This window comes from Mytilus edulis, chromosome 2, assembly GCF_963676685.1.
Source record: "Mytilus edulis chromosome 2, xbMytEdul2.2, whole genome shotgun sequence".
Lineage (NCBI taxonomy): Eukaryota > Metazoa > Mollusca > Bivalvia > Mytilida > Mytilidae > Mytilus > Mytilus edulis.
The window spans coordinates 11,847,415-11,864,582 of NC_092345.1; the positions used below are offsets into that span (position 1 = coordinate 11,847,415).

General features: G+C 30.2%; 2 protein-coding genes across 2 annotated transcripts in view; one reads left to right on the forward strand and one right to left on the reverse strand.

The window, feature by feature from the left end:
- On the reverse strand, nt 1–16,795 carry LOC139510137 (sideroflexin-2-like). Its single transcript, XM_071296450.1, has 11 exons — nt 16,708–16,795; nt 13,485–13,654; nt 12,648–12,818; nt 11,326–11,424; nt 7,743–7,821; nt 6,931–7,016; nt 6,561–6,621; nt 5,350–5,416; nt 4,553–4,655; nt 2,845–2,892; nt 1–842 (listed from the first exon to the last, which is right to left on the reverse strand). The coding sequence occupies exons 2-11, from the start codon at nt 13,631–13,633 to the stop codon at nt 731–733; spliced, it is 975 nt and encodes a 324-aa protein (XP_071152551.1). The 5' UTR covers nt 13,634–13,654; nt 16,708–16,795; the 3' UTR covers nt 1–730.
- The window catches only part of LOC139510138 (ADP-ribosylation factor-like protein 3), an 11,561-nt gene continuing 11,166 nt past the window's right edge, over nt 16,774–17,168 (forward strand). Inside the window, exon 1 of the mRNA XM_071296451.1 lies at nt 16,774–16,876. Coding sequence (XP_071152552.1) covers nt 16,874–16,876 — 3 coding nt within the window. The 5' untranslated portion in view covers nt 16,774–16,873. The remainder of the gene's footprint in view (nt 16,877–17,168) is intronic.

Consider the following 17,168-nt stretch of genomic DNA (forward strand, 5'->3'; position numbering starts at 1 on the left):
TTTTCTTTTTTATGAGTAATCCTTGACAACTCTATGTCTGGTTCCCAAAAATGGCAACCAGTAAACTGGTACTGGGAAAGCAATTAATTCTCAAATAGAGTAATCTTCCCTTTGCCACTAAGAGTCAATTATAAGTGTATTCAAATAAAACTTATTTTTTTATTCCCAATTCAACTAGATTTACTTGATAGTGAAATCATCTAAAGTGTGCAAGATACTTCATATATATTTATACATTCTAAACTAAATATCAAATTAAGGCAAGATAAATTGGACAATAAAATTTATACCCTGGAAAATTGAGATCCTTCCAAAAAATGAACACATAACTTTGTACTTCTATTTCTATCACATTTAACAGCTTAAAAGTATATTGAAAGTATGCAGATATTTCATAATGCAAACAAACTCTATTTGTCAAATGGCTTGCAATTTATTATTATCATTCATATCAATTTCAGAACATGTCTTTATAATATTACTGCTCAAAATGACTTTTTTTTTTTCTTCAGTTTGCATGATCATTCAGCAGAATATTAAACATTAAATAAAAATATCATGATTTCTTAATTCAAAATAATACTATTTGTATCAAGCACAATATTATCACCCGATTACTTGGATAAATTAGTTTTTAATATGAGTCTATACTTCATATACAATTTGTTTATGGTGAATATTACTAGTTTGTGGTCCATCTATTTATAGTCCATCTATTTATAGATTGTCATCACAAACCCTTGTTGAAATAAAGGGTCTTTGGTAAGTTTTTCCCGTATTTCTCCACAACTTCATCATACTTATGGTGGTCCATAATCTTTAGTTCTTCAATGGAGATGGAACTGAAATGGCAAATATCAAAATACTTTATGTAACAACAACTGAATTCAAGTACTTCAAAATGTATTTCAAGATACAAAGGATATAACTTTAAGTTACAGGCCAATAAAAGGAGACTCTAAAATTGCAAATGATACAATATTTTTTAAAAGATAGTCTGACTGTTTTAGTACTGTGTCCAAGTACCTTTTCAATATTCATTAACTACAATATTGATGGATCAAGTTATTCTGTGAATGAAGATAGATAGTCCACAAAAGGACAGAAATTGCTTGGGCATACACATCATCTTCAGGCCCTATTAGTACAGTCGATTCCACTTAATTGCATACCGCTTAATAGCATAATTCGGTTTATTGCATACTTTTCTCCTGCACAAAACCATTACCCATTCATCTAATGTTAAATTGTCTGGTTATATGCATAGCCTTACAAGTGGCATTTCGGTTAATTGCATAGAAATCGCCAGCTAGATATGCTTAGTTAAAACTGACTAAGATTTTTGACCGGAAACGGCAATTTGGTAAGTATATTTTTCTTGAATGCATCATATTTTTTTATATTATTTCACATTTACTTCTGTGTTATTTAAATAAAGTTTTAAAACAGTTTCTTTTGTATTTATATGATTATAAAAAAGGCCACGATGTGTACACAGGTAAAGTTTCCCATATTCTATTTTAAGCCTCGATCATAAGAATGTCAATCAGCTGATTGTTGTAAAAACACAACCATTCTATGATCTTCTATCTCAATAGGTGTTAATTATTGATTGGATTTCAAACATTGTTCATAGATTACTTTTTGGGTGAATTTTTGTAACATTAACGCCTGCTAATTATCGATCATTATCCAATGTGTAATCTCGTAATTCGGCTAGGGGTGATCTACATTTATGTTAAATATTACAGGGCATTTATATATGGTTGAAGAATTTTATACATCAATCTTTCAATTTTAATAATTTAAATAAGAACGTTAAATTCTAATTATTATATTGTCTCACTTTCAACACTCCTGTCCAGTAAATAACCCATGCAGGGCCCCATTACCTGTTACAAATGTAACTGCTTTGCATATACGAAACTAACAAGGTTAAAGTAACAGTGTTACTTCACTGTGCAATCGGTAAATACTGCATATCAAATGCAGTTCATTAAACATTTATTGTTTAAAATGATTATAAACTGTGTAGCAGTTTGTTTTAATCAAAGCGTAACAATGTAATTGTACATCCAGGTCATAGAAACAAATCTATTTTTAGAACAAGTTTATTTTCGTATCTCAGGTAAAGGAAAAGTCGGTACATAAATAAACTAAAACAAAATGTGTTAATACACTTTATTGAAAGAATACACAATGAAATAAAATAGATGAAACCAGACAATTAACTTTTATTAGAATAAATAAGCATTCAATATGTTGTAAGTGAATTATGGACGTTCATCTTTCTTTAGGGATTTCCTTTACTGATCTGTTCTATCGATGTTATTTAATTTGACTCCATAATTTGGCATTTCAGATATAAGCATACTCCGCTTTATTGCATAATTTCGTCTGACAAATAGGCTATGCAAATAACCGGAATGTACTGTACTGTGTAGAAGCACCTTTTTACAAATTCAACAAATTCAATTCTTTCTTAATATATTTTCAAATTCACATGTATCATACATTTAGCAATACATACATGTTAGATTTACTGGTACCTTAAAAGTTAAAGGTTAAAAAAACACCCTTAAAGGGCTGTTTAATGAGGTATTTGACTCTACTCATCTAGACTGAATCAAGTACTTGAACTTCTACTCTACTAAATGAAAGAAAACATTAATGATTTTATCATCTAAAGATTTTGTTTACTTTCAATGGGAAGACCAAAACTAAATTATTAAAATACTTAATCATATCCAGAAAAAATATTTACTTTGATTATTAAATCAACCCCCTGCAAGGGTTTTAATAAAAAAAAAAATACTTAATTACTATTACTGATTTAAAACATACCTTCTTTGGTTAAATATTGCACAACCTATTGGTACCATAACTAATAAACTGAAAATAGAGATACAAAAATAAATCATCTAAATTGGCATAACTTAACAATTAATTGAACAAGAGGCTCATGGGAGCCTGATATCACTCACCAGTAATTTCAGACATACATTCAGACATGTAGATCTTACTTTGCTGAACAATTTTGTCATTTACACTTTCTCTCTTTCTATAATAATATCCAAGATAATGCATAACCCAAAACTGTAAATAATTGTGATTACAGCTTATCTTTATCTTCAATAATATTCAAGATAATAACCAAAAACCGTAAAATTTCCTTCAAATTACCAATTTTGTGGCAGTAACCCAACAATGGGTTGTTCAGTTTGTCTGACAATTTCCGGACCTATAAAACATCTTTACTTATGTCAGATTTGCTCTAAATGCTTTCGTTTTTTGAGATATAAGTCAAAAACTGCAAATGAACCCATTGTTCTATTTTGAGACATGGCAGCCATGTTTGTTGATGGATCAAAATTTGGATACAATTTATAAACAATATACCGTAGGTTTGTAATCAACAGTTTTTTTCTATGACGTCATATTTTGAGGGACCATGTATAACTGACCCTTAGTGGTGTTAATGTTAATAAAGATACTTGTATAAAACTAGATATCATTAGAATCAGAATTTTCTCTAGTTTATAATGAAATAAAAATAAATTGTACAGGTCATGTGCACACCCATGAAGACATGATGCATGCACATTTTTCATAATCAAAACTGTATGAATTTCATAGGTTTTTACCTGGTCTTTCTAAAAATTTATGCTTCAGGGTACATTTGCCTGCTCCGAATAGAGCTACAGTGGCTGCAAATAGGTTTTCAATTTTCACTGCCAATAAACAGGATGTTAACAGTTTGTCTCCCCTCAAAACATGTGTATTTAATCTAATTTTTTAAAATTATTTTAATCATTCAACCTGTTTTAATTGAAGCTAATAAACTTATTTTTACAATCAAATACAAAAAACATGATACTTTTTCACCAATTATGTTGATAAAAAGGGACTTCCCTCCATGTCTATTTTTAGTCTGGGAATAACCCCATGTTTTTTATACGAAACTGTTTATAGCACCCTTTCAACCATAATGACGCCTTTTGACGCCTGTGTATTGTTTCAATTGAAATGTCTTACCTACCAAAAAACTGTATCAGACTTTTAAAATTACATTTGTATCTAATATAAAAAGGATATTCATGAGAATATCTGAATGGAATTTCATTGATGAAATATTTGTTTTTGCAATGCATCAATACTTTAAACATGATGATTTTTTTTTATTGAAAAATTCCTATGCAAATCAAGTATGTAAAAGAACAAAATCCAGTTAAAGTCGAAGGTTTTTGGCCAAGTAGTTTCAGAGAAGAAGAATCTTGAAATTGTTTACACCAACGACGTCAAGAGACGACAACGGACGCCAAATGATTGCAGAGGCTCACATAAGGGCCATTTAAAAAAGTAAAAGTGAAGAATTCACTTGTTTTCTAATTCTAATAAAAGTATCATATATGTGATATTTATGTTTATTTTCACAATAAAATATTGTTAACAATATTAGATGAGATTTAAGTGGTTTCTGTTTCATATTGTCCTGTTTACTATCTTCGCAAATATTCTTTCATTTTGAGAAGAGGAAATCATTTCAACTCACCTTAAACCAGCTAATCCTATTTGTAATGGTGCATAAATATATTTTCCATACTTTATCATAAATGTTTTTTTTTCTATCCTCTCCATAAATACAGGCAATAATACTACAAATATTTCAAAACAAAAATACATCTTTTAAGTAAGAAATTCAAATAAATACAACAATTCTATCATGGCTTGCAATTCCTTAAAAACCTGCAGAGGATGTACGGTAAAAAAAACTTCAACACTCTGATCAATATCCATTTTACTATTATTTAAGAAAGAAAGAAAAGGAATGTACTTTGCTTATGTATACCGATGACATTTATGTGAAAATGCCTGCATTTTGAAATCTTTCACTTGGGTGATGATGAGGGTGTATTTTGACAACCTTGACACCCATGAGGTCTTTCACTGCTTATTTGTGGAGGTTTTTTTCTTCAATATAAAGTTATTGTTTTTTTACATCCTGAAGTTATGATGGCAACGCTAACATGTTAATGTATTAAATTTTTGAAGTAATTTCTTTTTCTCTCCAGTCTGTGGTTGTTGTGAACAATGTTGCGTTTCACAAAACATTAGCTCTATTTTCAATATTGTTTGCCCTTTCTTCTGCACATTTTGCCAATTATTCTCTATTCTGTTCACACCCATCCAGACCTCATATATTCTTCAACAAATTAACTGTATAAAATAAGAGTTTAAAACGGCAAGACCGTTGTAAGAGATCATATGAAAACATTGGGTCTTTATGGAAACATCCCTTTATACATTATAACCAATATTTTTTGTCTATTGATTTATAGTTATACATACTCATGCTAGGAGCTGCTATAAGTATCCTGGATATCACAACCTGGCTAATACCTTTCACTGCAGCATACTGAAATCACATAATACAATACAGTAATATATAGTATTCTGGATAACACAACCTGGCTAATACCTTTCACTGCAGCATACTGAAATCACATAATACAATACAGTAATACATAGTATCCTGGATAACACAACCTGGCTAATCCCTTTTACTGCAACATACTGAAATCACATAATACAATACAGTAATATATAGTATTCTAGATAACACAACCTGGCTTATACCTTTTACTGCAGCATACTGAAATCACATAATACAATACAGTAATATATAGTATTCTGGATAACACAACCTGGCTAATTAATACCTTTTACTGCAGCATACTGAAATCACATAATACAATACAGTAATATATAGTATTCTAGATAACACAACCTGGCTTATACCTTTCACTGCAGCATACTGAAATCACATAATACAATACAGTAATACATAGTATTATAGATAACACAACCTGGCTAATACCTTTCACTGCAGCATACTGAAATCACATAATACAATACAGTAATATATAGTATTATAGATAACACAATCTGGCTAATACCTTTCACTGCATCATACTGAAATCACATAATACAATACAGTAATATATAGTATTCTGGATTACACAACCTGGCTAATTAATACCTTTTACTGCAGCATACTGAAATCACATAATACAATATGAATGGAAATTGTGAACAAAAATTCTATGTTATTTTTTTTCCTGTGAGTGTTGAATCATTTTTTCTTTGCAGCTTTTGAAGAATCTTCTGCTCTTTATCTTATATAAACTTAAAATAATCAGCATTTAATGATATCGTCTTTTGAAAAACACATAATGGTAGATCTTGAATTGTATCTAACTTTGATTGTAACTCACAAGATTGTAGTAACATTTCTTATCATTTTTTATAAAGTTGGGAATGTTTTTTTTCATCTTTTATAACATTCAAAATATTAAATTGCCAAAATCATATATTGCTAAGTGAGCATAAGATACCTAAATTGTGATTGTGGCAAGTTGTGTCAGGATTGACTTTCTGGTTTTGAAGGAAATGAGTTTTACAAAAATTTACAACAACATACAATAACTAACTTGTCCAAGGTGAGCTTATTATAAATTGAATTGACTGATGTGAAATTTATGTTTCGTGTACAAACTTACCCGAGACTCTGTTACTTTATTATTCTTTTCATCAAACATAGTCACACCATGTGCAAACTCACTGCAATATAATTATCAAAACATCATTTTTGGTACTAAATAGGTTAATGTTAGAATAAATTAAAAAAAACATTTGTCAAAAATAAACTTCCTATTATTTTTTATCAAAGTTGTATTAAAACTACAAAAGAAAATTGGATTTTGTCTTTTAAAATGATTGCTGAATTGAAAATTTGTATACATTGTCTTAACATGACGTCCTACAGGATGTTTTCAGATCTTTCACCAGTGAAAAACAAAAAGAATTTAAGAAAATTGTGTTACCAAATCCATTAATGACTAGTTATAAATCAATCAATCTCTGACATACCTTTGTCTCATCAAAGGAACATTTACAGCATTAGAAGCAGCTACAGCTGCAAAAGGAACAAATCTCTGTAAAATTGGTGATCTCGTCTGCAAATAGAAACATGATGTGTGTTGGCACATAATACACATTATCGCTATTTGGAAATCTGTCCAGCTTGAACTTTTGATGTCATACAACAATCCCTTTTCATTATGGCAGATATTTTCTATTTTGCGTCAAAATTTTACTGAAACTTTTGTGATCTCCAGTAAAGGCGAACAAATAGTGATAAGGTGTATGATTGCTATCCCATCAGGCATAGAATAAAGAGTGTGTCTGCTAAATCTAACTATAAGTCATCAAAGAATAATGTTATTGTACCAAAAACAAGCTAAAGATCAACAGACATTACAAAAAAAGTAAACTTTTCATAAAATATTCTATGTCAAAGGCCTACAACTCAGATTGTCATACATAAAGAAACTTGATCTATAGTTCATCTTTAAACACTGATAAACAAAAAACTGTTGACACAGAGATGTATCTTGCCTGAACATAATTTGGATAGTTTAACATTTCTTCTTTACTCCTTCATTCTGTTGTGATCTAAAATACTTTAATATTCAAGATAACTGTCGAAAGTGTCTTGATTTCATTAATATTATTTTATTAAAAAAATAGTTGTTTATCAAATTCTTATCAATCTTAATACTGAAAAACAATCATCATCTAAAATATATACCAGATCCTCAACTCTAAAATAGCACATGAAACTGTCAAGTCCAAACAAATACAATACATCACATTAAATGAAGAAAAGAGAGTATACTAACATTTGCTAGGAGAGACTTGAGACCCAGGGCAGTAACCAAAGCAGAAGTTGTAGCAGACACATAGGCTGTGACAATCTGGCTGAAATATAATGAGAGGTATTAATTTCAAGAAGTAGAATTAGTTGACTGTGAACTATATATAGCAACCCAAATTTTCCCAAAATGTACAGCAATCTGCTGATCATAATCACACTAGTACAAATGATTTAAAGTCCCAATACCCCTATAGTGAAAGAAATATAATTTGTAAGGTGTATATTTGTATTACACTAGCAACATTAAAGTACAAATTAACAACTGCATAAGAGAATGAAGTTACAATATGAGTTCCCTAACAATTCTTCACAACATCACATGAAGGTTCATGTGTTTCCCAACATTCCCATTTACAACTATTATTTTCTTTTACAAAATCAAGTACATAGTTATTTTTATTTATTGAAATAGGCTGTTCAATATCAATAGATAACCATCAAATTTGAAGGTTTTATCTTGTAATAAAAAATAATTTAAAAACAGAAAAACAGAAAAAGGAGATTTCATGTTTTGCAAATTGTTAAATGGTGAATTGGTAAGTAAATGTGATGTTATCTCTCTATATACTGAAGGCATGTGTGAATACATAGTCCATATGCCAATTACCGATTTGATTCTGTAATTACACACTTTTTAAACAGACTACTTCCCTTTGTCAATCATAGACTGGTTCTATACCAGACAAAATTGCGTTTCCCCAAACAAAGCATGATAAGTTGAAACTGATATATTAGTGTTTTAAAAGGGTTTTTTTTAGTGAAAAATAACTTCTGTTATCAAAAGTATTTAGCTTCACAACAAATAAAATGTAATTGAAAGATTTGAAAACATGGTTATACATTAAACACAGATACATTTGCTCTATCTGCTAGCTATTTGTTGTCGATAAAAAGTTATGTTCTAAAGGAGACAACTAAAATAGGGATCTCTAATAACAGGCTCAATAACAGGAATTGGCAAACAGAGTATTCTAGTGTTTATCATGTTTATATTTTGCAACCAATCACCATTTCTTACCAGATCTATTATTCACTGAAAATTGGCAAGACAGACCAGAAAAATATTAACAAAACATGTGGGATACCAATTCTCAAAAATTTCTTTGGTATAGGTGAACCTCATATTTAAACATTCAACAAATAATACATTTCCTATAGGATTGTATGTAGACTTTGGCAAAACCATGATTCCAAATATTCATGAAAATACATGTTTTACTGAATCCAATAAAAAATGAAACCAACAAAAACAAATGAATCCACAATATTCAAATTCATTATTATAATGGTAGATAAATGCTTTAACCCAGATTATTCAACTGACCTATATATGGGGCTATGGTTTAAACTAATTTTTAAAAGATTTCAGAAATAAATAAAATGCTTTTCTGAACACAGCCTGATATGACCATAGAGGTCTAACCCTGAACAGTTGGGGCAAATTTAGACACAATATTCAAGCTTGATACTATCTGAATTTGGATTGTGATCAAATTTTTGACATAATATAGGTTTCTGACACAAAATAAATGTGGTCAAAGATCTTACAAATCTAATGCACAATACTGTGGAATTGAAGATTTCTTCTTGAAAATTTTCAAAAATTTTAAATTGAAAAATTTTAAATTAAAAATGCAAATGAAATATGAACCCCTAAAAAAATTGGAACCCCCACCAACAAACTTTTTGGACCCCCCTTTGGAGCAGTGACCATCAAACACAATTCCAGTCTTTTCTTTATAGTATGGAACCTTGTAGTACAACTTTAGAGAGATCCATACACTTAAACACCAGTTATTGTCTTGAAACTAGAATAATGCTTGGTTTTGACACTTTTTTTGGCCCTCAATTCCTGCATGTTTGGGCCAATTATCCCCTCAATTATTAATTATTATTAACTCAATCCAAGCCTTCCCTTTGTGATATGGAACCTTGTGGAACAATGTCAGAGAAATCCATACACTTACACACAAGTTATTGTCCCGAATCTACAAAATTTGCTTGTTTTTGACCCCTTGTTGGCCCTTAATTCCTAAACTGTTGGCACCATAACTCCCAAAATGAATCCCAACCTTCTACTTGTGACAATAAACATTGTGGTACAATTTCAGAGAAATCAAAATCCTTATACACAAGTTATTATCCTGAAACTAGAAAAATTATTGTTTTTGGCACCTTTAGGGCCCCTAATTCCTAAACGGTTGGAACTATCATCCCCAAAATCAATCCTAACCTTCCTTTTGTGGTATTGAACCTTCTTAAAAATAATTATACAGATCCATTAACTTAAACTAAAGTTATTTGTCTAAAAACCAAATGTCTTTGGACGACAACGCAGACAACAACATCATAGCATTATATGAACCCAACATTTTTTTGGCGGTCGTATAAAAATCAGAACTTGCATTATTAACTTATTCATGAATTAAAAAAAATGTGAGAAAAAAATTACAATGAGTTCAATTCAGGGGAGATGATTAAACTGAATATTTCTGAAAATTTACCAAATAATATACTGTTTTGTTTAAAAGCAAGACACAATTTGTCTTTCTATTTACTGAAAGGTATTCTATTTACTGAAAGGTAATGATCTAAATTATATCTTCACAAAAAAAAATCCATTATTGGAAGTTTTTGTTTTATATGTCAAAAATACAATTTTACAAAATATAAATTTGTTTAATTTCAAACCACCTACATGAAGACTCAGAAAACTCACCTTCAATGCCGACCCTCATGGGTACTGTCAAGGTCATTTAACACCACTGCAGTACATGTAGCCTTACCATTTTCAAATGAACTTTGAATGAATATACATTTAAGCTCTTTAATTAAAAGTTTTTCTACATTTATTTTTTGTGTCTGTCTACCATAAAACCTTAAGTTTGATTATTGATTGCTACTTGAAAACTACCACAATAAAAGCAAAGTGGTTTTATATATGGCATTAAACATAAGCAACTATGATTTCAATTATTGTAGTTTTTTGGAGGGAGGTCTTGATTGAACTGATTATGACTGAATGGTATGTTGAATGTCTTCGATATCAGTCTTTTTACATGTTTTATAAAGACTTTACATTAATCAATGAACCATGATAATTAGGACAGATAAACCCTGTCAGACAGGACACATACAGTGATTCTAAAGATCAAATATTTTTTTACATATCTTTCAAGTAACTGAGAAACTGACTAAAATTGAAATTGTAATCCTAGATTAATGTACATGTACCATCAAAAACAAAAGTCAAGGTCAGATGATCCAGACATGTAAACATTATATTCATTCTATAAACTAACTATAGTTTACCTATTATAGTAGTAACTTAGAAAGTGGTTCAAAGTCAACAACTGTATCTTGATCATTGATCCACGTAAATTGAGTCAAGGTGCCATAATTTCTGTCGGATTGACATGTACAATTTACAAATTCCAATGATTCAGTGGACCAAAATAGACATAATAGATTTTAATGAACTGAATAATCAAAACATATAATGTTATTCATTTGAATGTTTATATTAAAGTACCTTTAATCAAGTATACCTTGTGGTAAGTTCTGATGCAGCATTTCTGTTTGTATAATTAACTAAAGCGTTAAATGACTGATTGGCCCATTGCCAAAATATAACAGATGATGTACCTCTGTAATAAAAAAAAATACTTTATTAAAGTAAAAAAGATTTATTTTTCTGAATCTATAGTTCTCAATTGTTGTTATATAAATAAATAATAAGCTGGCTGCCCCAGGAATGAATCCCCATCTACATATCAATGTGTAAAAACATTTTATGTACAATTATTACATACAATGGGAGGAACAAAACAGATTGTAAAATATTCTTCAGAACTTGAGCTTTATTGAGATGTGTGAAAACTTTCATTTTGTGATCAAAGTACAATGCATATTTTTTTAGAACAGCAAATCATAAAAACATCGAAATCAAAAGGTAGCTTGTCTTATAAAACATTTAATAATGCATAATGCATATAAGGGGGAAGGGTTGAGATCTCACAAAACATGTGTTAACCCAGCCGCATTTTTTGCACCTGTCCCAAGTCAGGAGCCTTTGTTAGTCTTGTATGTTTTTTTAATTTTAGTTCATTTATATGTTTTAGAGTTAAGTATAACATCCATTTTTCCTGAACTAGTACACATTTTTATTTAGGGGCCAGCTGAGGCCTGCCGCCAGGTGTGGGATTTTCTTGATTCCTTAAAGACCTATTGGTGGATTTCAGCTGTTTTCTGTACTTTAGTCAGGTTGGTGACTCTTTAACATATTCCCCCTTTGCATTCTCTTTTTTATAAAAATATCATAATTCCAGAAAGAATAAATAAGCTATCATGAGGAAGATGAGAAATATAAAATTTTGTTGGTTTTTTTAAAATTTCAGTGGAGTGAAGAAGTGTAAAATCATCAATATTAAAATGTATTAAAGTATTGAGTATTGTGCAGACATTTGGTAAGATTCCTTTAAAACATTCTTGACTTTTCCTGAGACATACTTGGTTGGATGGTTGGATTTATCTTAGCCAAAACAAACGTTAAGTTTGATTTTGACGTTTTCACTTTTACTAATTCCTGAGTTTTGGTTCTTGATTGTTTGAAAAATTCAAAATTTTGTTTTCGGAATTATAAACAGATACCCCTTTTTGAAATTGATTGAATTTACATGTACGTTAAGTACATTTTCAATAGGGTTGTGTGCAGACTTTTGCAAAACTCCATATATCCAACATCCACAAATTGGTATAGATGAAAATAAATGAACCCACTGTACACTTATTTTATTCATATTTATCATGACATAAATCATTACCAGTCCTCCCTTGAAATGACATCTGACCTATGACCTATGACCCATACCTGTACCATGTGATCATGGCTCCTATTAGCACCATTCCTCCTGGTACCTGGAATGACATTCTACCTATAACATTTTGAAGTTCCCCTGTATCTGGATGGAATGCTGATAGATAGAGCTGCTGAGCTCTACGTATATCTTTGACTGTTGTTCCCGATGGAATGTTGTTCTGTCTAAATGTATCATACAAGAAAAAGTAATTTTAATATCATGATGTTTTGTTTTATCCAGGCATTTGCCATAATGACATCATCATGCATACCATAATGATCATTACACAAAAGTGTTAAAGACTGTTTTAAAGGAGATATCATGACACATAAAAATATTTTGTTTGTATCATTTATCTTGAAATATGACATTATGAGTCATGTTATTGATTTGAGTTTACGATATCAGTCTAATATTTGGTAACTGCAGTACAAGAGGTTGTTGGCTATTCTATGTCTTTTGTTTTCTTGTTTGAATTGTTTCACTCCTTTTTTTATATTGGGGCCTTTTATAGCTGACTATACCGGATTGTTTTGTCATTGTTAAAGGTTGTAAAGTGACCTATAGTTGCTTACATCAATTGATCTTAAGTGTATAGTTGTCTCACATTTGATGATTTCAATGTTCAGCTAACTGTAAAATCAAGGACAAAAGTTAAACAAAATTTTTGGTTACATTTAAAACATCATTTATATGTAATTGTGACCAAATCTTAAAGTTGATGTTATCACAACTGCATGGTCAACTACCTTAAAAGCCTATAGTTTTAAATAGGTAGAGGATGCATAGTACTATTCAATAAGAGGCATAAAATGTATAGTATAATTACATAATTAGTGAAATCTTACCTGACAGCATGGATTAGATCTCTAGCCTGAAATAAGGTTCCTGATGACACCAGACTGTTTCTGGGGTCAGTCATCCATGCATAATATTTCCTTCTACCACTAAACGTATTCTGGTCCCAAATTGGGGTATCTAAGTCAACTTCAACCATTTCTGGCTTTAATGTAAAATTCTACAATAAACAATATGATCTTGCTGTCAAGATTAAAGCATATTTTCTAAGTGTGTACCTATGATGACTGATGTTATTCAAATAAAAAGTTTGGCACTGAAAAATTAAAATACCTACCGGTAATTTTGTACTGAAATATGAAAAATAAATAAGTCTATACAAATATATTCCAAAAAGTAAGTTTGAACTGAAATATTTGAAATAACTAAGTTTGTACAGAAGTCATGGAAGTACAATTTGTATTCCAAAACTAAAATATTCTTTGAACTGACATACATGACATATTTCATTACAATTTGTATTACATGTACTAGTACTTAGTTGCAATATATTACCATGCTTTCCCAGTGAAATAAAGAATGATAATTTCACTCCTCTGACATCATACAACAATATGTGTTGTCAAGCTATATATATATATATTAAGACATTAGGTTGCATCAATGCAAAGTGTGGATCAGGATGTGTAGTAAAAGATTTAGTTCCTTGCATTTTCTACTTTACTTCCATTAAAAAGCCCATTGTCCAAATGTTGTCAACATAATGAAATTATTAACTTATAATATAATTTAAATATCGAAAAACCAAACAACTATCTGATATTTAATGTGTTATTCACTCGTTGAATAATTTCTATATTTTGATTTTTCAATACGCTTGATTCTGATAGTTGTCTTACTTTTAGAGAGTTTGGTTTTGAGTAAACTTTTATGTCACTTGGCCATATGTTGGGCATAAAATCTACCTTTCTGTACGTTGAGCAAAGCAAGTAATATTCTTATAACTGCTGCAGGTAATTGAGGTTATCATCTTATTTGTCAAATGATAACCTTACTATTAAACCCCTGTTTGGTTTTATAAAACAAAGACTAATTGACCAGGGTTTTCAGGAACAACATGCAAATATTTCAGCATCTCCAAAATTAACATTTTTCCAAAGTGTTTACAAAATGAGTGAACGGGCAGGTTATGTTGATGCTTTAAAAAATAGATCAGATCGATCATTATTATGTAAATTAAGAGTTAGTGCTCATAACCTTACCATTGAAAGAGGTAGATATTTAAAAGTGCCCAGAGATCAAAGAATTTGTGAAATCTGTAAAAGTGGCGAAATTGAAAATGAACAGCACATGCTGCTACATTGCAGAGGTTACTCCAGTATTAGAGAGACTTTTGTATTAAAAATGTTCAAAATTACAGGAAAAAGTATATCCACATTGTGCGATAAAAATAAAATAAATCTTATACTTAATAATACACCTTATACGGCACTAAAATTATCTTCCTCTCTTGTAACAAATTGTTTAAATGCAAGAAGTAATCTATTGTAATAGATTTTCATTATACCTTTAATCGTTTATTCACATATATATATATCATGTATATAATTGTTTGTATTTTACTACCATGTATAGCAAATTGTTTATCCATTTGTTCATTACCATTTATTGTAAATGCGTTTGTGACAATAAAATATTTCAGGGCTTCCAAAAAATATTTGAGCCAGCCGGACATTTTATATCTGATCCCGATTTTAATCCCTAAGACTAAGTCACAAAAGGCAATTTAAATAAATTATAGTAATCTGAGATGGCCATCCCAATGATTGACATTAGATTAAAAAAAACGTTATTAAACTTTACTTTGATATGAATTTGATGTTCTGATGTAAACTGTTAAATTGACAGTGCATCATTCAAAGTGTGCACATCAGCATGCTCATATATCTGCCTTAGACTTTTTATTTGTGCAAAATGATGTTGTCAAAAACTTTACTTTCGTTTTTAAACCGGATGTTGACATGACAATGATAAAACATGGACCATATACAGATACGTAATATCCTTGTACGTTTTTTAAGCATGACTGAGTGAAGAAGCTCTTTCCACATTATTTCTTGAACAAAATACGTCAATTGAACTTAAGATACAGTTTTCAATGATGATTTTAGCATTTTTGAAGAAATGTAGGATGCATAATTAAACTTCCCACCTGTGCACATGCGCACATGTGTTCTAGTTCATACTACGTAGTTCTGACGATTTTTCATTTAAAACCTTTTTAAATTTTTCATTAAATCATGTTTATAAATGTATTTCTTATAATTTTAATCTTTTAGACTAAATCAATTAGATACAAACAGCTGAAATGTTAAAAAATGATTCTTAATAGACCGATCAATTTATACGATGTCCGGTACTGAAAATAGTTTACCTGTCACCTGAACAGGTAGATTTCAGGGTTCACCGATTTCAGCTGTCCAACAACTAATTAGCCTTGATTAAAATTAGAAAATATTGAAGTAGGGGTTGTTTTGATAGTAATTATTAATTAATCATAATGTCACTTTTATGACCAGAAATGTGTGGCTGTTAAAGTCAAACTATTGGGTCAAAAAAGATTGTGAATTATATAAATTATGTAAAAATGACCGCAAAAGCCATGATATCTAAAAAGTAAAAGACCGTTTCATGCTTTTCCCAGCCGGACTTTTACCGGACATTATACAATTGTCCGGAATATATGACCATTTTGGAAGCCTTGGTCTTGTCTATTGAAAAATGTCAAGCAGTTACAATGACTTTATCAGTTCAAAGTAGAAGAGATCCAGTACGCCCATAAAATGTTTCAATTATGCATGAGAAAAAGAGTATGTCTGGTAATGGAAATGATAAATCAAGTGTAAAAGTTATTCCTTAAAAATGTCCAAGTGTGAACTAAATTATAATTAATTAAGCTTTGACTGTAATATATTTCTAAATAACGAAGAACTCTAGTCCATACTGAAATGTTCTTGATAAACTTGGAAAGTACTATTTGTTTAGCTTTGAAATCTGTAAAGGATCTGATGGGTGGGTTAATATAAAAGAAGTTTAAGAACTGGTTAAAATTTTGAGTTATCTCCCATGTCACAATTTTTGGAATATTATTCAGAAATTACTCTAAACTGATACAATGGTGTGAGCTTATTTTTCTTTAAAAGGGTGTTTTTATGCATTAAAAGTATGCTCATTTATAATGTCATCACAAAACAATCTGATTAATTACGTTACCTATTTTTTCCACGTTCCAATGATTTTCTGAGATTATTTTCATGTATAGGAAATCTTTTGTGTGAAGTTACATTAAGTTATTTCTTCCTCTTTGAAACCGAGACTCTTACGTCACGCGTAGTTACTCCAAGCCAAAAAGAAAAGGGGTCAAAATATTTGTTCAATCATGGTAAATTAAGATACAATGGCAATCTTTGTAACTAATTAGATTTTGTACAAAAAAATGTAACGACTTATGTTCGTTTAAACTGTGTCAGTGCTCCCATGACCATGTATTTTTTTACTTCTCGGAAAATTGGTCTCAAATTTTAACCAACCGGTGTGCGTACATCATGACATTTACAGATTCTGTCCAGTTGATTAAAAATCTTGTCTAGCAGGTGTTTTTAACCAGTAAGAGACCCCACAAGCCATGATCCTCAATCTTAAGGCCTGTTGGCACGAATTGTCCCAATGTGCGG